Raw genomic sequence first — 23,028 nt, 5'->3', positions numbered from 1 at the left:
TCCATTGGACACCGGTGGCGCGATTTTGGCCAACGTTTCAGGATCGGGTTTAGTCTCTGCTAATGGTTCGTGCCGCGGTTGCTAAACCGCTCGGCAATTAACATCTGTCCGCGGTCGCGAACGAGGTTGCGCACCTGCCTCTCCGGAGGGAGCTTGTGCAACTTCAGGACTCACGTCGGTCAGTCAAAAACAAGGGGATTAATCCCCCCTTCTTAAGGGGAAAAAGGCCGACGTAGAGATCCATAACAAATTGGTGTCAGGAGCGAGATTCGGACCTGAAGCGCGCTTAGCGCGCTCAAATTACGAGTGGCCCACAATTTTATTTAACATCCTAAATTTAAAATTGTGCCATGGATGGTCAAGGCGACCGGATTCCGGTGGGGGAATTAGAAGAGGAGTTAGGGGTAACCCAGGACCACAGGGGGGAAATGGAGGAGGAGAGCAATGAAGATGTGGTTGAGGGGGCTTCAGGTGCACAAGATGGCGCCCTCGCGCACGTGGTTGCAGAGGCACAAAATGGCGGCGCCGCGGAGGTCGAGCCCGCGGTGGCGGCTGGGGACGCTGTGCAAATCGGGTTTGACCTCAGATTATTCCTGACCCAACTGAATGCAAAAAATGGATAGAATGGGGCAGCAATTGTGGGGCCAAATTGGAGCAATGGGGGGCCAAATTGGAGCAATGGGGGGCAAAATGGGGGCAATGAGGGATGAAGCAAGGGGTACCAGTGAACGGCTAGACAATAAATTTGAGGGTTTAGACAGTAAATTTGGGGGATTGGAAAGCCAAATCGGGGGGCTCGAAGGTAAATTGGGGGGCCAACTAGAGGACATGGGTAATCAAATTTGGTAAATGAAGGAGGGGTTAACGGGGTTGGAAAATAGAATGGCTGCCCAGGAGAACCAGATGGAAGGGGTGAAGAATGGGTTAGGGGTGTTAGAAAACACCATGGAAGGCAAATTGAGGGAAATAGGGGAGCAATCCGCCCGGGAAATTAAACAGATGGGAGATCAGATAGAGGAGGTGAAAATCAGGTTAGAAACCAAATTGGATGCCCAGAGGAATGATTTGGAACAGATGAGGGCAGCAGCTACCAAGGAGATGGGAGAAATGGGGGAGGAGATCAGACGAGGTGTGGGCGAGGAGGTCTCGGGGGTACGCGAGGAGGTAAAGCGAGGTGAGGAGCGTATGGAGAAAGAGGTGAGAAATAGTACGGCTAGGTTACAGGGGGGCATAGAGGATCTGACGAGGGGAGTAGAACAGCTGACGGTGGGACAGAAGGAATTAGTGGATCAAGTGGAGAAGAACACTGCGATAATCAGGGGGTTAAAGGCGACGCTGAAAGACATAAAAAAGGAACTGGTAGCAATGAAGAGGGAATGTCAGATGGTACATGAGGGGTTGACAAAGAGGTTGGACGAGGTGACAGAAGCAATGGAGACGAAAGAACGGGAGGTGAGGACGCACATAGAAACGATTAAGGTGGCCTTAGAGGACGAAATTGAGTGGGTGCACCGGGAGATGAAAGAGGTGAAGCAAAAATTAGAGGATGTGGAAGAGGGGGTGAGTGAAATTAAGAAAAGACGGAGGGAAACTAAGAGGGAGATAAAGGAGGCGGTGATGGAATATGTACAAGGTCTGTGCTCAAATCATCAATATGTGCTTACGAACCAAATAAAGAGTTTGCAGGTGGCGGAAGAGGAGCGAAGAAGAGGTGCCGAGGTGAGTGGCGATATACTCGGAAATGTATATGGTGTGAGGGGAGATTCAGTCGGCTTGGGTGTTGGGTTAGACCCAGGTGTTCGTGAGGAACCAATGGTGAGGTGTATGACTGGTCCGGAGTGTATGAATAGAGGAGGTGTGCAAGGAGGTCTGACTATGGGGAGTGAGAGGGGTATTGGTGAGCAAGGGTGTGCGGGTATGGAGTGGGTAGCGTGTTGCGGAAGGGCGACCCAGGCATCGACACCAAAAGGGGTAGTGTTTGGAGGGACGGGGGATGCGCGGGAGCCCCCCGGGAATAGTGTACTGTGGGGGCCCGAACGGTTTGGTCCCGCGCTGATCCCGCAAGAGGTGACGCACGGGGCGCGGCCTTCGGGCGCCCACAAGGTCCCACTTGCGCCGTATGATGGCAAGAGTGATCTGAGGGCATACCTGGCGCAGTTTGAATACGTGTGCAGAGGCAATGGTTGGAATCCAGACGAAGGTGGAGTACACCTTGTGGGGGCACTGCGCAGTGCGGCGGCGGAGGTGCTGACAGCTTTACCACCGGGTGCTCTCACCCTGACAGCTCTCCGCGCGGCCTTAATTAATCGTTTTGGTATTGAACAGCAAAGCGAGCTTGTTAAAGCTCAGCTTGCTCAGCGCCAACGCAAGCCCCAGGAGACCATCGGGGAACTTGCCCATGACATTCGCCGCACAGTCGGCATCGCACACGCGGACATGGCAGCGGGTTCCCAGGAAAGCCTGGCGCTGGATCACTTTATCCAGGCTCTTCCGGATCTGGAGCTCTGGCAGCAGCTCGCCATGTGGCGCCGGCAGACCATGAGTCAGGCGGCCGACGCTGCAGCCCGTTGGGAAGCAGCGAGGCCACTGGCCCGGGGAGGCGAGCGCCATGCAGTGGCGGTGCGTCAGGTAGGGCCCGTGATGGGTGGCGGCCCCCCTAGGGGGCCCGCCCCCGAAGGGGGCCCTGACCTGGAGAGCATGGTCCGAAGGGTGGTGGACCGGCGTCTGGCGGGACCTGGACCATGGCAGGCGGCTCCAGCGGTGGCACCCAGTAGTCCACGGCAAAGTACCCCAATTCAGACATTCAGGGGGGGAAATTTGGAATACCAGAGGCAAGCACCTTACCAAGTGAGGTGCTATAATTGTGCTCGGCTGGGTCACCGTGCGTGGGAGTGTCGAGCTCCGCGCCGGGACAGTCCCCGCCCGCCGATGCCCTCAACTCCGCCCCGTATCGATCGGCCTAGCCGACCTCAGACCCCCCCCCCCCCCCCCCCCGCCAGGACCCGGGAAACTAGAACGTGCCGGGCATGCAGGGCGGTGTTCGGCAGTAGGGGATGGAGAGGAGCCCTCATTGACGCGACAGGTCATTCATTGTGGCCAAATTGGAATCGGTAGTTTGACAATTCGATGCAAAATTGCCGGCATGGGGGTAGACGCCGTGGTGAACACGGGAGCCAGCGCCACGATCATCAGCCCCATGATCCTTAATTCGAGTGCAGACGGCTGGGGTAAAATCCAGCGTCTGGAAAATCATAGTTTGCAGTTGGCTACCGGGGCAACGGCTCCGATCATAGGGCGTGGTTTTGTGACCCTCAAGTTGGGATCGATAAAGAGAGAGATAGAGGTTTGGGTGGTGGAGGTGTGCGACCCATGCTTAATAGGGTTGGATTTGTTGACTGCCAGCGGTTGTAAAATCGACTTGAGCCGGGGGATCCTGCAAGTGGGAGTGGAAGAGCTACCATTGGAGAGGGTGAGCACGGCCGAGAGGGTGGAGCTGGAGGCTCCTGAGGCTGTGACCATCCCTCCGGGGGCCGAGGCCATAGTGCCGGCCCGATGGTCAGCTCGCCCGACATGGCAGGAGTCCTGCGGCCTGGTCGAACCGGTGGCAGCGCGATCCATACCTGGCTTAATCGTGGGCCGCACCCTTGTAAAAACGGACGGGCCGGTGGTGGCCATTCGAGTAATTCATATTAGAACAGAACCACGCACTATAGTGAGGGGCACGAAGGTAGCTGGCTGCACCCCAGTTAGAGAAGTCGCGTCAGTGAGGGGCGAGAACGTCCAGCCGAGCCGGCCCCAGGGGGAGCCTTCAATAAATACTAGGAATTGGCCCGATCCCATTTGCGAGATGGTAAATCGCAGTAGTGTAGAGTTGGGAGGTACCCAGAGGGAGGCCTTACACAAACTGATTGGATCCTATTTGGATCTCTTCTCCTTGTCCCCCGAGGATATTGGACGTACGGGCCTGGTGAAACATCAGATCCACACCGGTGAGGCCCGGCCTATTCGTCAGCCCGCCCGACGGCTCCCTTGGAGCAAGAGGGCGGAAGCTGACGAGCAGGTTGAAAAGATGCTCGATGCAGGCGTCATCGAGCCCTCGGGAAGTCCCTGGATGTCACCTGTTGTGCTGGTTAAAAAGAAAGATGGGACCACGTGGTTCTGCGTGGACTATCGCCAGCTAAACAATGCAACGTGACACTCAAGGACTCATATCCCCTGCCAAGAATTGATGACACCCTCGATGCCGTTGCGGGCTCAAATTGGTTCTCAACTTTGGACCTCAAGAGTGGGTATTGGCAGGTGGAGATGGATAGGACAGGGAAGGAGAAAACGGCATTTTCCACAGGTAAGGGGCTGTATCAGTTCACTGTGATGCCGTTTGGTTTGTGGAACGCCCCCGCCACCTTTGAGCGATTAATGGAACATGTACTAGGCGGCATGCCATGGCAATCATGCCTGGTATACCTGGATGACGTCCTAGTACATGCCAAGACCTTCACCCAGGCTTTAGCTAATTTGGACCAGGTGTTCGGGTGCCTCAGACAGGCAGGGTTGAAATTGAGCCCGAGTAAGTGCGCCTTGTTTGCAAGAGAGGTGGCCTATCTAGGTCACGTTATCGGCCGTGAGGGGGTAAAAACGGACCCAGGCAAAATTACAGCGGTAGAGGAGTGGCCCGCACCACGTACCATCAAAGAGGTGCGGGGATTTTTGGGACTCTGCTCCTACTACCGGCGTTTTGTGGTGAAATTTGCGGAGTTGGCCCGTCCCCTCCACCGGCTTACGGAGAAGGGGACGCGATTTAATTGGACAAGGGAGTGACAAGAGGCCTTCCTAAAATTGAAGGGGTGTTTGACATCCGCACCCCTTCTAGCTTACCCCACTAGCGACGGGACATTTACCCTGGACACGGATGCGAGCCAGGAAGGATTGGGCGCAGTTTTGTCTCAGACACAGGAGGGCGTGGAGAGAGTGATTGGTTATTATAGTCGAGCCTTAAGTAAGCTCGAGCGAAATTATTGCGTAACCCGCAAGTAATTATTGGCTATGCTGGCTGCCATAAACCATTTCCACCCGTACCTGTACGGGCGGAAATTTTTGGTTCGAACTAACCATTCCTCCTTGCAATGGCTCCTTCGGCTCAAGGAACCGGAGGGCCAAATTGCAAGGTGGTTGGAAAAGTTGCAGCAGTACGATTTTAATGTGACCCATAGGGCCGGAAGGCCCATGGTAATGCTGATGCACTCTCTCGGCGTCCTTGTCTGGGGGGAAACTGCAAATTTTGTGCGAGACACGAGGAGAGGGAGCAATTGGGCGATTCTGCCCCGATTCTCGTTGTCCGGGCAACCCGGGTGAGAGGGCCAATTTTGCCACTAACCGCAGATGAAGAATTTGGAACTTTGGCGTGGAGCACGGCCCAGCAGGAGGATCCCGTCCTGGGACCGGTGTACGAATGGGTCAGATTGGGGCAAAGACCAAAGGGGGAAGAGGTCACCCCCCTCGGGGTGCAAACCAAGGCGTATTGGGCTCAGTGGCAGACCCTGAAATTGAAAGACAACATCTTGTATCGCAAGTGGGTGGAGGTTCCCTCTGAGAGAACTTCCTGGCTGGTGATAGTCCTTGACAAATTTAAGACCGTCATATTACAACAGGTGCATGGTACCCGCTCCGGCGGCCATTTGGGCAGGACAAAGACAACATCTCGGGTCCGCCAGAGGTTCTATTGGGTGAATATGGGGCGCGACATACAGGACTGGTGTCGGAGATGCGACGCCTGTTCTGCCAAAAAGGGACCGGCACGGAGGATGAGGGCCCCCCCTTCAATTACACCAGGTGGGGGCCCCCTTGAGCGGGTGGCTATGGATATTCTAGGACCGCTGCCCCGCACCCGCCAAGGTAATAAGTTCATCCTCGTTGTAATGGACTATTTCACCAAGTGGCCGGAGGCCTACGCCCTCCCCAACAAAGAAGCCGGGGTTGTGGCGCAGGCCTTCGTTGAAGGATTTTTTATGTCGGCACGGGATTCCACAGGAGCTGCACACCGATCAGGGTCGAAATTTTGAAAGCCAATTGCTAAAAGATGTGTGCAGACTCCTGTCAATTCGGAAAACACGGACCACGCCCTTGCGGCCACAATCTGACGGGATGGTGGAAAGATTCAACAGAACATTGATACAACAACTGGCATTGTTCACCACCACCCGTCAGGATGACTGGGACGAACATCTCCCGTACTTGTTAATGGCCTACCGAACCAGCCAGCATGGGGCCACCGCATGCAGTCCAGCGTTGCTTATGTATGGGCGGGAGTTGCGGGCTCCCGCCGACTTGCTATGCGGTCCCGTGCCAGATACCACAGATACACCGCCGAGGGAGGGTTACGCACGTCACCTGGAGGAAGGCATGGAGCGGGTCCATGCCTTCGCCCGCCGCCAGCTCCATCTGGCGGGGGCCAAGATGAAGCGCAGGTACGACCACCGGAGCCAGGGGAGTCAGTTCGCTCCGGGGATGAAGATTTGGTTCTTTAATCCCCGGAGGCGGAAGGGTAGGTGCCCAAAACTCACCTCCCCCTGGCAAGGCCCAGGAGTCGTCCTGTCGCAAGTCTGTGACGTGGTTGTTAAGATCAAAATGGGGCCACGGGCCCTCCCTCGGATCGTCCATGCCGACCGGATAAGACCTTATGCCGGCGAGCAGGCGCCCTCGTGGATAGCCTCGGCTCTAGATGCCGAGGCAGGACCCAGTACCTCTTGCGACGGGGGCTCGTAGTGTCAGAGGACTGGGGGTGGTGGGGTGATAGTAGAAGATGCCCGATGTGGTGGAATGGCAACTCTGCCATCCCTCACATGCGGGGCACATGAGCAATAGCTATGGGGTTTGGCAGTAAAAACTAGCCCGGGAGGGTTAGGATAAAATGGTAGGGATCTCGAGATGACCATAGGTAACTGGAGATTTAAGTAGCGACATTGGACAGGTAGTGGGGACATCGAGAGGGTAGTTGGATTATAATAACGAGGGAGCGCAATAATGTAAGGGGCGACGGGGAAGCGCGAGTTTTAGCAGGGCACCAGGTAGATCAGATGATGCCGTGTGTTTGAGAGTTGAAAGTGTATGCAGAAGTGTATTGTGTATGAGTGAGTGAGGTGAGTGTGAGTTGTATTGAGCGTGGAAGTGTATGAAGCAGCGTGAGGAATAATTGTGGTTGTGCGTTGTATTGTAATGATTGAGGAAGCCTGGGAGGAAGGAGGGTGCAGGTGGCACCAGGTGTGATTGCACAGGTGTGCAAGTGAACAGGTGTATGGAGCAGTGTATGACTGAGTAGTGGTGATTGTGTGTTGTGTTGACCGAATGGTCCTGGAGGAAGGAGAGTGCAGGAAGCACCAGGTGTGATGGCACAGGTGTGCAAATACAGGTATGGAGCATGGTTGTATGGAATAAATGGTCTGGAATATATGGAGTATGGAATGGATGGTGTGGAGTGAATATGGTGAAAAATGTGGAGTGGAGTGGATGGTGCGAAGGCAGTGGATGGGGAGGATGGACCCCATCACGAATACCTGGGGAGGGTAGTTTAAGAGTTAGGTAGAGGGAGTAGGTAAATTGTGGTTGGATATTGGCATCTGTGGTGCGTGGTGGAAGAATGGTGTTTGGATGGGTGCATTAGTGACATGGAAATGGCTGGGCGTGTGGCCTGTTAGTGTGTGTAGTTGAATGGGCACTCCGCCACTGTGAGGATGTCGGCCAGGTGAAGCCGCAGGTGGGCTCTGGGAGCCGGTAGAGTTGTTGTGGATGGGGCCCGAGGATCCGGAGGACGGACCCGGGTAGCCCAGTGCCAGAGAGGGCACCGAGTGGGGAGAGCGCCAGAGGGCCTTCCCCAGTTAGATAGGTTAGGGTAAGGAGCAGGTAAGCTCGGAGGCAACTGCAGTGGTGGAGGTGTGCAGGTGGGTAGACCTGCTGGGAGAGCCACACGACCCAGTCCTGAAATTGTGCAAAGGCACAGGGAGTTGAATTGGGGGAGTGAGACCCCAAATTGATGAAGCACCACAGTTTGGTCAATGGGAATTTGGTTCTTAAAACCGCATAGAGTGTAAGATGGCCAATGGATTGGCAGGGAAAGACCCCGGGTAATGTAAAGTGTGTTAATGGCATTTAGAAGGTAGATAGGATTGGAATCTCCTCGCACCATCTACATCCACTCACCTGAGGTGACAGAACGCCACACCATGCTATGTTTTTATTATTTTTTTGTGCAAATGTTTGGAATGTGAGACTCATCATGACGTGGGTGTGACATTGTGTTGATGTTCCATCTCTCCCTCCTTATGAGGATTGATGATGAATTGGTGATGGCAAATTTTGGGTTAGAGGGATTGTGATGACGAATTTGGTATTAGGGGAAATATGGGGAAGACTAGACAGTAGTGACGGATTTGTAATGTATAAATTGTTGTAAATATGGGGTAAGGGCAAGGGTAGGGTAGGTAACAGGGGGGGTGACGTACGGTAGGGATGAGCTTTTCTCCGCTCGGTCTCCAGGTGCATCTCACCTTGCATTGCCTTTATTGATGTGTACCCTTCTAACCTTACCCCTCACTCACCTGTCTTCTCTGTCTTCCTTCCCCGACCCATGGATCGTGCTCTCGGGGCACCGAGTGGAGCGTGCGGGAGTCTGCCATTGTGTGCCAGAACTCTCGCAACCACAGCTGCCTGCATCGATGCACCACTTATGGACCACATGTCTGTGCCTGAGCACCACTTATGGACCCCACGGGTTGGGGCATGGCCCCTCTGCTGGAACCGGCCATGAAGGCCCGAGATCTTGCTGGCAGACTTCGGTAACGTGGCACCTATGCCATACAGGTGAACCACCCCTAGTCGGCCCCTGTGGGCCCTAAATAAAAAAACACAATGGACACGTTCTGTGCTTGTTATTATTATGTCCAAATAGGCCGCCAGCAAGAAGAACATGAAGAAAGACAACATCTGGAAGAACATTGGCCAGCAGAGGGAGCCGAAGAGCAAGAGCACCAGGGGTTTGTTTATTTTTATTATGAACTGGTGACTGTGCACTCAAGTGCGTTTATGGTGCTTTATGGTGCTTTGATGATTGTTGGTGCTGGTGCGTCGATGCAGCGCAGGCTGTCTCCCCCCCACCCCCCAAAAGAACAATCACAGGTCCTGGGTTAGCTTTGTAAATACCATTAGCGTCAATTGTAAATAATGCTCCCCACCGTTCATGTATAGTTTGAAGACAATTCCGCCATTCGGTTAGCTGTGGGCGTAAATCTGCTAGGCAGGGTGCAATGCAGCAGGGGGACATATTTATTTGTGTTTTAAAACTGTCACACTCAGGGTCAGGTTAAATGTAGAGGGAACTACACCGACGTGCCACACTAAAGTTAAAGTTTTATAGGCCCGAGGACGTGCCTAGAGGATGAGGGTGCAGTGTTGTGGATTTGAGAATCTTGTTTTTTTTGTGTAAATATCACCCTCTGTAAAGTGTAATGAATACTTGTAAATATCTCCGGTTGGTGTGTAAAGGTCAAAGGTCGTCCTCTTAGTTACTCCATATACATGCACGTAGCAAATCATATACCCTTATGAATAGTCATTTCCTTATTCTGTGTATTAGCTTAAGGCTCTGTTTCCCATTAATTGACACTGCATTGCACCGAATCAGGTAAGACAGAATCCCTTTTCAAGTCTCCCCCAATCCTCTCAGTGCATTGGGCGGTTTTATTCACCCCAAACTCCATTACGCACGCGGTCAAGCCCACGAACAAGGGCGTTGCCCGCCCCTCATCATCGGAAGGTGGAGCCAGCGAGCCCCCACCAGCCAATCAGGGCTGGTGAGATACCATCACGGGCGTGGCGCGGGTTGATCTCAAAGCGCGTTATAAAAGCGCCCGCGCAAGCCTTTTTGAGAGAAGTGCGTAAGAGTCCAGTTGAGGAGAAGCAGAGAGAGGGATTTGAGGGAGGTGCGCTGGACCAGAGGCAGATTCTGCGGAATAGGAAAAGAGCGTCGGAGACGCAGGAGGCGGAGGACACGTGAGACAGCTGCCGGTGTGAAACCAAATACGTGGAGCTGCCGGTTCCTCGCTGCCAGCCCGAAGCGGGGCTGTGTTTGCCGGGTTTTCGCCTCGACCCCAAAGCGCGGATCGGAGCGCACGCTTGGAGCTGGACCTCGACGCCTACCATCTGCCTGGACCCTCCTCTGCCGTCCCAAACCATTCCTGCCATTCCATCCTTTTGTGTACGTGAGTTTGTTTTATGTGTCTTGTCCCTGGGTATAAGTTAAGTCTGTTTAGATAAGTTAGTATTTGCACTGTGTCTTCTGGTCCTTCCCTCCTTCTGTAAATTATTTTCTTATTCTTCCTTCTCCTTGGTTCTTTTGATTGTGTAAATAATAGCTAGTAATAAATTATATTTGTATTTCCTACCTTCGTTCTTCTTCTTCATGCTCGTCCGGTCGTCTTTGTGATTTCTCCATTGGACACCGGTGGCGCGATTTTGGCCAATGTTTCAGGATCGGGTTTAGTCTCTGCTAATGGTTCGTGCCGCGGTTGCTAAACCGCTCGCCAATTAACATCTGTCCGCGGTCGCGAATGAGGTTGCGCACCTGCCTCTCCGGAGGGAGCTTGTGCAACTTCAGGACTCACGTCGGTCAGTCAAAAACAAGGGGATTAATCCCCCCTTCTTAAGGGGAAAAAGGCCGACGTAGAGATCCGTAACAATATATATATATATATATATATATATATATATATATATATATATATATATATATATATATATGTGCGCTGAGTGGTATCTTATAAATATAATATATAATATACTTATAAATATAGCAGGATATCTCAAAAAGTTGTAGACGGATGATTTTGATTAAATGTGATTTTGTGTTGTGATTTTCTGATCTACTCTGGGATACAAAACGTAAACTGTTCACCTGGCAGAGGTATGCTCTTTACTGAGTGCAGTTCTAGTTGGTTATGCCTTAATTTTTGAATGTGCACCGTTCTGTGAAATCTCTAGCCTGAAAAGTACATGTTATTGCCAAGTTTGAGAAATGGGTGAAATCTCCAGCAAAATACATGTTATTGCCAAGTTTGAGAAATGGGTGAAATCTGTAGCAAAAGTACGTTATTGCCGAGTTTGAGAAATGGGGGAAATCTCTCGCAAAAGTACATGTTATTGCCAAGTTTGAGAAATGGGTACAGGGTGATCTATGCTGCACATCTGATGTATCTATATTCCATACTATAAAAGGAGCCATATGTGCATCCGTGCAAATTCCACCCATTGGTTGGACTGGTCCCCTGACTCCCTCACAATTTATATACTACAGCCGCCAATTTAGGAACCTTTTAGAATTGCCCTTCCCTTTAGAATTACCTTAGAACCTTTATCATTTACCCTTTAGAACCATTTCTCTCAAGCAGCGCTTTTCCTGTGGAGGTTTTGCATATTTGCTATTATTTCCGACTATTTTCTCTTAAACTTATAAAATTTTCTTTTTTGTTGGGTTGTCAGATTTGCATGTGTGAGTTTGCTCACAGTAAAAGTGTGTGTGTGTGTGTGTGTGTGTGTGTGTGTGTGTGTGTGTGTGTGTGTGTGTGTGTGTGTGTGTGTGTGTGTGTGTGTGTGTGTGTGTGTGTGTCGATGCGGAAGTATCTGTACTACCATTCGGTACGACTCTTTTTGAAAGACTCACTTGATAATGTTGAAGGTGTCATCAAGGAAACCATGTTCTGGAACTGGTTGTCCAAGATCTTGGGCTTGCTTCAACCAATGGAGGAGTCTTAGAGAATCCTTTCCTAACAATGATAACCTGAAATAAATAATATATTAATAAGTAAAGCAATATTTTACTTTTGAATCAATCCATTCATTTGTAATACATAATGTAGAATTAGACTCCATATATTAATACAGGTTACCGTGTTGATTCTTTCGATCAATCATGTTATTTCCTTTATCTGCAATGGATGAGGGTTATGTTTTCACCCCTGTCTATTTGTTTGTTTGTTTGTTTGTATGTGTGCAGGACACCTGAAAAGGTTTGGATGGATTTTGACAAAACTTGGTGGACAGGTTGGGTGTATGACAAGGGAGAATTGATTCAGGTTATGGACAGATTCGGATGAAACTTGATGGATTGGTTGGGGATGTAACAAGGAAGAATAAATTCGATTTTGGTGAAGATCCGAATCCAGATACGATAATTTTTTAATTCTCAAAAATGATTTTTCATCATTGACAAATGGGGCTAAAAACAATATACAGGGTGTTTCAAAAATATTGATACAACTTTGACCTCCTGCCATTTCTTTGTTTTTTGACCGATACCGTTTTCCTTATCAGGGTTTGGTGGTGTTATCGTGGTATTTCTTCCTTGGGATTTCTCGCTCCGTAGCCCAACTATGCCATTGACTGTGGAGCAGAAAACAAAAGTGGTGGCTCTGTGGTATGAGACAATCATATGTATGAGGTTCTGCCGGGATTACGACCTCAGAACACGTGATGGACCCACAAATTGTGCCATTCAACATATTGTGAAACATTTTGAGCACAAGTGCACAACCAGAGCAAGGGCAACAGTGGCAGGCAAGCATCAGTAACCAAGATCCGAGCCAACATCGACACCGTGCGGGATTCTGCAGTGGACAGTCCCAAGAAGTCCCACCGCCAGTGCTCCCAGGAGCTGGGCATCAAACCAACATCAGTCTGGCGTATCCTCACTAAGGAACTGAAGCTTTTCCCATACATCATCTCGATTAGGCATAAACGGAGTCAATATGACATGAAAAGGAGACTTGATATGTGCAATTGACTCAGTGACAGGATGGAGTGGTACCCAAACTGGATCAACCTGATGTGGTTCAGTGATGAAGCCCATTTCCACTTGAACAGTGCCATAAACAACCACAACAACATTTTCTGGGGGGCAGAACCACCTGAGGAGATCACTGAGAGGTACCTGAAAGGGTCTAAGGTCACATGCTTCTGCGCCTTCAATGCCAGATGTGGAATTCATACAATACTCCAAACTGGCCATACAAAGGCCTTACTGGTGTAAGAATGACAACAGCAGTACGGTGACGATCAACCGTGAGTGCTACCCGGCTGCGCTCCAGAAGTTCCATAATGATCTAGCCCAAAAGGTCACCCCAAACCAGCTCAGCACGACCTGGTTTATGCAGGATGGTGCACCCCCGCATACAGCTGGTGACACCATCACTTTCCTGCAGCAGCTCTTCAGAAACCGCCTCGTTGTCCTGGGTACCGCTCATGACTGGGCACCCCATTGCCCAGACTTGAACCCTCTGGACTACTGGTTCTGGGGGGCTGCCAAGGGCTCTGTCTACGTCAACCGCCCTGCTGCACTAGATGATCTGAAGCAGAAGGAGTCAGACTACCTCCAGGCAGTGCCACATGATACCTACAGGAAAGTTGGACAAAACTTTGGAGTCAGGATCAATGCCTGTCTGAACCGTGGAGGGGCACACATCAAGAACGCCAATTACAAGGATTTTGCGTAAATGCCAATTTCAGACCTTGGCCTCTCACTAACTTCATCAGTGACTTACTGCAATAGCAATCAGTGATAGAAAATACCATGTCATAAGCTTTCAAGAAATGTTTGGTTCACGTTCCTGAGGTTTCTGTTTCTTTGTAAATAAACGTTTAAAGTTGCATCACTCTTTTTGAAAAATCCTGTATAGCACAATATGTCAAAAAGTTGTGGATGTGTTATGACAAAACTAGATGGACGAGTTGGTTTGGCGACAAGAACAAGCCGTATAGATTTTGGTTCAGGTCAGCAGATCCAGATCCGGCCTATCAGTGGGATAAAAAACACAAACTGGACAGCCTGGCAGACGTATGCCCTCTACCGAGTGCCGTGCTAGTGTTTTGAGTGTGTAGCTGAGATTCTGCAGAGTCAAGTATTCCAAGAGGGGCAATTTAACACCAACCCTTGGACAACTGTAGTCTTCTCCACGTGCTCACAGTTTCAAAACTAACTCTTCATTTGTCCATCACATTATGCGAAACCTAATCACGTCTCCTGTCCCAAATTATCACAATATAATCTCATGCTACTCACCGTGCTGCGCACTCACTGGGAACGACAAATAAATCTGGCAATAGAATGAAATTTTAGCAGCAATATAACTTGTGTACCAGAGTTAAGTGTTCAATTCGAGAATCACCTGTTACAAGTACAGCAAAAGCTATTTTCACACAGACTGCTTGCCAATGGGTGTGGGAAATCCCAGGCATATTTCCTAACAAACTACTGGAATTGGAGCAACTTACCTGGAGCTCTCTGCCGTGTTGCCCATATATTCAAAGCGCTTCGCATACATTTCACATCGCTGTAAAAATGACCAAAGCAATATCAACAAATAGGAGCAAAATGCCGAAGATTATGTAAAAATATATATATATATATATTATATATATTATATACATGTAAAGAACAATGTGCCAAATCGCAAATATACTTTACAATCATAATGCAAATACTGTGTGCAAATGTTTCAAAGAAATGAAGTGGAAAAATTTACCCCAATGTGTTGATAAACAGGGCTTTGTGGATTATGTAAAACACTTCAGTCCATCACATTTCAATTTTAGATCAATTTTACCAAAAACATACATTTTCACAAGGTGCATGTTTGTGTATTAGCTTGACACGGTATATTTCACCGTGTGCTTTGGCAATGGAGCCAAATTATACGTGCTTTGCTTCGTTACAATGTTTGGATTTTTTTTCCAAAATACATTTTTCTATAAAACACGCCTCTCAAAATGTACACTTTAGCAGGCAGGGTGCTGCATGACCATGGATAAACCAAAAAAAGTTTACGACATGACTATAGATTCAGGCCTTGTGGGCTAGATGTGTTTTAGTCTTCTTTTTTGTATACATAGTCAAGGTTCGTGGAAGAGATGGAACACATAACGGATCAGAAAGCAACATAACAAAAGGAACAGCAGGAAAAGGAGGGGGTGGGGGATAGACGGAGGAGGACAAACAAGAGATGCAGCCTGCAGGTAACGGCGAGGGGTATGGGAGAATGCAAGGGGTGGACAAGATGGATACATGGTTTAATGGGTGTAGAAAAGATCATGGCTTTGGAAGGGGGGGTAATATGGGATGGTGATGAACAGCTCTCTTGAAGACCTGGATGGAAGGATGATGTTGAAGAGAATGTGGAAGTTAGTTCCACATGCAGGAAAACAAAAGGAACAAAGGAGTGGATGTGAACAGTGGTTCAGATATTGGAAGTTTCACTTGGAGTGGGTTGCTGGTGGACCGTGTAGATCCTGCAGCTACCTGGGGAAAGGGGGAGAGACAAAGCATGGAGAGGGCTGAGGGTGCAAGACCATAAAGGAAGTGGAAGAAGACAGAGAGACCACCGACCTGTCCACGATGGCGAAGTGATGAGCCACACACTAAGCTTTATCGCAAGAGACATCAATGATCTTGAAGGCCTTGGTGTCCATGGCGTCAAACTCAGCTAGATGTGAGGCAGAGATGCCAGCCCAGAGGGGAGAGCAGCACTCCACCAAGCTGCGGATGAAAAACCTGTAGGTGGATAGGAGCTCAGGTGTGCCAAGGAAGGCCTTTGCATGATGGAGGATGCCCCATCAGCATCTGGCTTTGGAGGCCAACTTTTTTATGTGGCTTGCCAAAGAGAGACCATGGCTGAGAATGAGACACAAGAGTTTGAGTGACTGAACTTCCTCGAGAGAGTTGTTGATAAAGATGATGGGAGGGTTTGTGGTACGGTCCTTTTGGAGAGAGAGATAGGGAGTGTGAGATTTCTCTGGATTAAAAAATATTCAAAATGTTTGACCAATTTGGAATTTTGCCTAGGTCTGAAGTGGGAAGAGGATGCTGCTTATCTGTCGGACGGATGTCACAGTAAAGGGTATAGTCATCAGCAAGGAGAGAAATAAGATTTTCCAGAGAGTCAGAGAGATCATTGGTGAAGACTAGGAATAGGGTGGGGCCTAGAACACTGCCTTGGGACACTCCATCCTTGACAGGGAGAGCCTAAGAAAGGATTCGGTTGAGAGCCATACTTTGGCTATGAGAATGGAGGAAGTCAGTAATCAAAGAATGGATTTGGATTCCACAAGCAGACAGTTTGAAGAGCAAAGCAGGATGCCAGACTGTATCGGAACACTTGTCTGAATCCGGCAACCATAACAATATTTTATTCACTGCAAAAAGGGAACGGAAACAGGATAGAATTGTGGCAGGCACAACATACATACTAATTTGAGTACTTGTACTTATACTACTACTCATACATCTAATACAACCACGACAACTACAACTCCGCATGCCCAGCTAAGGGGTGTAGCGACCCCTATTTGGAGTTGACTTTTTTTTTCTTTTCTTTTTTTCTTTTTTTTTTTGCACAGATTCCTTGGGACAAGGGGAACGAGAGGTTGGGCAGGAATTTTATTGGAATTTTTGGCCACTGTGCCGGCGATAGCTCACATACTCTTCGCAAAGGACATCGTGGGTTATAACGTCCACCAACGAATGACGACAGATGGAGTAGCCAATTTAATGTCCATCCGAGGGAAGGCACACACATTGATGAACCACCCAGACTGTGAAACACCGGGATAGCAGTTTATGGATGGGTCACTCAGGATTCAAATCCAGGATAAACAGGTTGGAGGCGGGATATACATACATGCATGCATACATACTGTTACGTGTATGGGGGTAGACAAGAGAATACAGTAGGAAAGGTAGAATGGTGTAGAAATAGCATGGACTGTGTGACATGTCGGAGCATTTCGATGTACATAAGTAGGGAAAATGTAGCTTAAGGTTGTTTTGATGTGAATCATACTGGGGATGATGCTGTGCTAATTAGAGTAGGGTTTAAGGTTAATTTCCCTTGTGCGTGAAACCCTCTGTGGCCATTCCTAACCTTTTATCCAATACCGCCGGCCAAGCAAAACAGCTAAGCTAATCATGCTCCATGGATGCATATAGCAAAGACCCGCCCATGAGAGGCGGAGCGACAGTGGTATTGTGGGGGGGGGGGGCGGGGGGGGAGTGGAGGAGGAGAACAGGCCCGGCAGACCATGACCCTCAAGTGACGCATCCGTATGACGTGGGCAGAGCATGAGGCGAGCACAAAGGAGCAGCTCCACGATTGGTTCGGTGAGTGAGAGCATGGGTGGCAGCAAGAAGCTTCGCGATTGGTTCTTCTGGGGGGGGGGGAAGGCGATTTTGTCGTTGGCAAACAAGGAGCTGGGCCAATTTTGTGCGCCTTTGGTGGAGAGGTTTTCTATGGCGATCATGAGGGAACTTTGACAGTTGGGCTCTTTGGGGAAGATGGAGGCCACGCTGTCCTTCCCCAAACACCAGGAGAAAAGAAAGAGGGCTGTCTACGTGCTCGCCACCAACTCGATAGCGAGTGCTTTCGGCACATGGCGTTCGATGTCGCGGCCATTTTGCCGAGCTTCCCGCATGGGTGGCTTTGAGCTACCACCACTGCCGGCCTCACCAACAGGACCCATTTTGGGGACAGCTAAATGCCAGAGTGCGAATTCTTATTTTCTTACTTTCCCCCATGTGCATGGTTTGTGTCTGATTGGAGGTACCTCACAGTAGAATTTTACCTCAGTTTTATTTTTGTTGTCTTCATTCAGCACCTTATTTCGTTACAAATCATTATCGTTACCTTTTGTTGTCGCGTTTCGGTTAGGTTTCGGAATAAACTCGTGTGTTTTGTATCGTTAAATGCTTCGTGTCTCTTCCATCTTGCGCGCGCAATAACTCCCTTAATCGGGAGGTCGCCTCAGGAGTTAAGGCTGGTTCGGCTCATCCGTCCAAGGCTGGTGTTAACCAGCTACGGATGCGACAATGCATACATACATAGTGGTCAAAAGAAAAGTTGATCCCCCCCCTCCCCCACCCTTCCAATTTTTTTTATCCTACAATGTTATTTTTACTAACTCCTCTTTCATGTTACAGGTATGGATAGCTGAGAAGGTGCAGATAACAACAGATAACAATTATTCCCCTTACACGAGAGATGAGCACACAACAAACAGATCATAAAGCTGTCGCACCTTAGACTGCTGTGCCAAGGTCTCAGCCAGTAAGCTGTACTGGTCTCGTGTGTGCTTCGATATCAATGGTGCATGATGCAGACGTTTGCCAAGATGCCTTGTATACCTCTCTTGGCTTGAGTTTTCCCATGATGAATCAGGTTTTAAAGCCTGAAAGTTCAAGAAGATTAGAAATAAAATGTGAAAAAACACATTCTGTCCATAGTATGCTGTCACAATTCACATGTGTTACACTGGGCCTAAAGTCCAGTTTACTTTGTTGGCTATCACGTGTCATTGTCCATAGTGCTAAGGACCTTTTTTGTCATACCAAACCATGAAGAAGAATAGGAGTGGTTTATCCCTCCCCTGTGGTCATTATTTTATGGGAGACAGTTTAAACGCTCAACCTATGTACATGTACGGTTCACAAATTAAAGGAATTGCATGATTGTAAAAATCTTTGCAGTTTGTCAAATTAGAAACCTGTCCTTTCCAGTGTCAAGCCAGCATGAAAGAGAGACAGACTGGACACTTTATTCCACTTATAAAATCACTAAATAACATTTTTTTCTTGCTATGCACATTTACTTATTCATTTGTTTGATAATTACTCTATCCTCAAATATATATTTCTTGTCCATTGAATCCAATATGTACTGTATATTATTTGAAACTTTTCAGAGGCCTGTACTTTGAACACATTATTAGTCCCCGTTGGACTTAGACCGAAATGGGGGCTTATGGATTTGGTCTCGTCCGGCCGTGTGTGCATCCACAACCCTATCTCGGAGATGTATCGACCGATTTTGTTCATACTTGGCAGAAAGGCAATACATGATGGTACACATATGCACATCGTTTTCTTTCGCGATCAAAGATGGCCGACTGGCAGCCATTTTTGTTGTAAAAAAAAAAACGATGTTGAACACATCCTCAACCATTTCTCGGACAACATGCATTTACCGATGTTGTTGAAACTTGGCACACTTGGCACAAATAATTATGCCTTTCACGTGCATGTCAGTTTTTTTTCGAGTTCAGATCCAAGATGGCTGACTGGCTACCATTTTGTTACTTAAACGTGTCCCCAACCATTTATTGAAAATGCATAGTCCGATTTTGTTCAAGCTTGACACAAGCACAGTACATGACTGCATATACGTGCACTTCACTTTATTTTGCGATTGATCCCAGATGGCCTACTGGTGGCCATTTTCTTTACTTAAATGTGTCCCCATCCATTTCTCGGACATACATGGACCGATTTTCTTCAAACCTGGCACAAAGACAATACATGAGTATACATATGCAGAAAATTTTGGTTTGTCATCCTACCAAAGATGGCCGCCTACCAGCCTTTAACTCCGTACAGCAAAATTACTAAATCCACGGGAGATATGACATTTTATGTCTTTTTCTTCTTGTTTTTTTTCTCAACAAGATGCAACAAAAACTTCACTTATCCAGCATTCAGGCCCCAAATAAAAATTATCTGTCTTGATTGGTATAAGAAAACCACTCCATCCTGACATCTCATATGTAGTTTACTCATTCTTCTGACTTTATCGTGCTCCCCAGAGTACAAATTTCACAAACCGACAAACAAAATCAAGACAGTAATTAGTTTTACATCTTTGTATCATGTGTTTACATACCTTGGGAATCTTATCCATCTGTTCCCGACCCACCATGGCACTACGTTGCTCCATTTGCCTGTAACTTTCATCATTTCCATGTGGATTGTGATGGTCATGATATTTCGCATGGTTCCCTCTATGACCTTGATTGTGGCCAAAGTCTTGCCTACGATGAGAGGTATGATTATGTCCAGGGTTGTTGTCATGATTTTGTCCATTGCCGTGTCCATGAATCTGGTCGTATTCATATGCTCGTGGACGATTGTAGTTGTCAGCAAGCCTGTGCTCATTCGAATGAGTGTGGTTGTGGGCATAACTATGTTGAGGCTGAATGGCTCCAGCTTCTTGATGCCGGTGCTTTTGCCTCGCAGTGGATTCCCGGTACTTTTGCAGTGTTTGTTGTTGCACTTGTTCCCTTCCTATCCAACACCACACCAGTGGGAAAGTTTTGGGTCAGAACATCGCACAAGCCACACATCCCAGAGGAAGGGGGGGAGAGGGAGAGGGAGATAAGAAAGATACAGGAGAAAGGGGAGGTGAGGATGGGGGCAGAATGCAGAGAGTGAGAAAGAGAAAAATACACAACAAATAATTTCAACACTATCTACATTCCCATCTGTTGACTGTCCATACAACCAATAACCGTCCTTTGTAAGCTATTCCATGTAATGTTGTACACCGCATCTTTCCTATGCCATCTCCAGGTGCTGCATAACGTCATTGCTGGGCACCGAAGGGGGCTCGGCAATGACGCATGCTGAAAGGGAGTACTCAGTTTTCACTCTGGTTGTTTTCTTGTTTTCTTTCTTGTTTTCTTGTTTGTTTGTTTGTTTGTTTGTCCGGGCGATATCTCAGCCATCATTTGAGCTAGGAGGCTGAAATTTCGGCACAGTAGTGAGCAAGTCCTTTGTCAAAAACAGTATTTTTTGTTTTTTGATTAATCAATTAATTGATGAGTTATTTAATTATTAGCGATTAATTAAGTACTTATACATTTCCTTTCTCTTCTGGCCATTATCTCAGGCACCTTTTGAGTTAAGGAAGCTGATATTTGGACATGCCAATGACCGAGTGATTTGGCTGCAAAGGCTATTTTTGATTAATCAATTTATCGATTAATTATTTAATTGTTCGATTAATGAGTCTACTTGGTGTTGGGTTAGCGGCTAGGGTGCCGGCTTAGGATCCTAGGATCCTGGGTTCGAATCCCGGTCGATCGCTGAATTAACGCCAGGGGGGTTGACTCAGCCTGTCATCCTTCCGAGGTCGGCTAATTGAGTACCAGTTCACTGGTAATTCCCTGTTTGTCGTTAAAGGCGGCAAAAAGGGTTGGCGTCAGGAAGGGCATCCGGCCGTAAAACATTGCTTCAAAAAGGGGACCAAAAAAACAACAACCACGGTTCCTGAAAAAGGCCAACCCCCGCTTTGCGGGGAAAAATGGCCTCTAAAGGTGGTTATTTTTTTTATGAGTAAAAAAAATTTTTTTTTAAAGTTACAGATTCTGATGAAATGGTGGTGGTTTATGTGTTCTATTAGCGAATTGATTAATTATTTCATTTTTTTATGACTATTATTTCTTTATTTTCATTATTAATTATTTATTTATTTTATTTCTCATCTGGGCAATATCTCAGGCATCTTTTGAGCTTGGAAGGTGATATTTGGACATAAAAGTGACCAAGTGATGTAGCTATAAAGGATATTTTTGATTTATTGATTAATCATTTAATAGATTAATTATTCATTGATTAATCAATTAATTATTTAATTTTTTATTAACGATTTATTTAATTACATTTCTAAAAGATACATCTCCGGATGAAGCACTAGTGGTTTAGTTATGCTATTAGCCAATTGATTCAGAAAATATTTTAAGATAATCATTTATTGATTTTAATTATGCAATTAATCAATCAATTATTGTATACCTCTCCCTCCCAATGCATTTTCTATGAGCTGCACTGCGGTATTTCCGGGCGCCGTAGGCGCCCCGGCAATGCCGCGCTGTAAGATATTTAATTATTTGGCATGGGGGCGGTGTACTTTGAATGTATCTTAACTTGTTTTGAATTCATTTTTAAAAACTGCCATATTTCTGTTTTTACCCCTGTATTACAAAACATCCTGTTGAACTCTTCTTAAAAAAAAAAAACAAGTGGGAAACATTCCAACCTTAAGTTCAGAATTTTACATCATAAGCATCGTTTCATATCAACGATAACAGTTGGACATTACGAGGAGCTGGAGTGATTTGCCTCCACCAACCTCCCCTGCCACCCCCAACCTCCCTGCCATCTCTACCCCATTCCCCCCTTCTTGAAAACCATTTTGAAGGACATAGTAAAATAAAAATTTCTGCTGCAACTGTGACAAACTGGTTCTAAGTACATCAAGAACACACTGGTTCAAACAGCATTGCTATGCAAATCATTTTTTGTGCTAATTTCTCCAAAAACAGCCAAAAGCCATTGCGAGGCCAAAAAACCTCTGCAAGCCACACCAGTACAATGCACCATCCTGCTGTGAAGAGATGGATTCGTTTTTTTTAAGTTTTTTTTTTAACAATAACAATAAGGACTTGGACGAACAGTAATAAAATTGAGAGCGAAGTCGATGGCGCGCCATCGCAAATGCACACACTTCCCACGTAAAACAAAGTTGAAAGATGGCAAAAAGTTTCACCACGAATGACACAATATTAAATTTTGAGTCATTTTTTTTCCACCGTTTGAGCCCTGTGACCTTAACTCCCCATCCCCAGGAGCATTGACCAGGGGTAAAAATCAAAAAAGTTATATATTTCAAGTTCTTCTTGTTGTTATTTCATGTTGGGATATCACCAATTTTGATTGTACATAGAAAGTTTCATTAAAAATGTTTTTAAATGTGCTTGCGATTGCATTTTTCTGTATTTCGCCTTTGACCCTGCTCCAGAGATACGGGCCAAAAATGATACTTTTTTTGCACCTTCTTGACATGTGGAGATCACAACTACCAAGTTTGGTGAATCTCCGCGCAACTGTTTCAGATGATATGGCTTATTTTATTACCCTCACCAGAGGAGAGGATATTGCATTTGCGTCTTGGTTGTTTGTCTATCTATCTACACATAATGTGCTAATGTAGGCCATAAAACTCCACCTGGTAGTAGTCAGTATTACATGTTATCCTTTTTTCAATGAGTTTTCAACGAGAGTTTTTTTTTCAACAGCACATAAACACCACTATAATGAATGTACAATTAGAATGCGAGTAATGTTTATCTATAAAAGTGTGTCCTATTGGAATGCACGTATGCTTA

General features: G+C 47.4%; 1 protein-coding gene across 6 annotated transcripts in view; it reads right to left on the bottom strand.

The window, feature by feature from the left end:
- LOC137411278 (coiled-coil and C2 domain-containing protein 1A) overlaps positions 1–23,028 on the bottom strand; it is an 89,917-nt gene that overhangs the window by 59,766 nt on the left and 7,123 nt on the right. For all 6 annotated transcript variants that reach the window (XR_013621721.1, XR_010981325.2, XM_068096651.2 and 3 more), the window contains 4 exons: positions 19,746–20,146; positions 18,109–18,258; positions 14,314–14,372; positions 11,708–11,824 (listed from right to left, as the gene is read on the bottom strand). Coding sequence is in view for 4 of the 6 variants with exons in the window: in XM_068096651.2 (XP_067952752.2) it covers positions 11,708–11,824; positions 14,314–14,372; positions 18,109–18,258; positions 19,746–20,146 (727 nt within the window). In the remaining 2 variants the exon portion in view is untranslated. The remainder of the gene's footprint in view (positions 1–11,707; positions 11,825–14,313; positions 14,373–18,108; positions 18,259–19,745; positions 20,147–23,028) is intronic.

This window comes from Myxine glutinosa, chromosome 1 (genome assembly GCF_964187855.1).
Source record: "Myxine glutinosa chromosome 1, kmMyxGlut1.1, whole genome shotgun sequence".
NCBI lineage: Eukaryota > Metazoa > Chordata > Myxini > Myxiniformes > Myxinidae > Myxine > Myxine glutinosa.
Note: the sequence above shows the minus strand (reverse complement) of the source record. Positions and strands in the feature narration are given on the sequence as shown.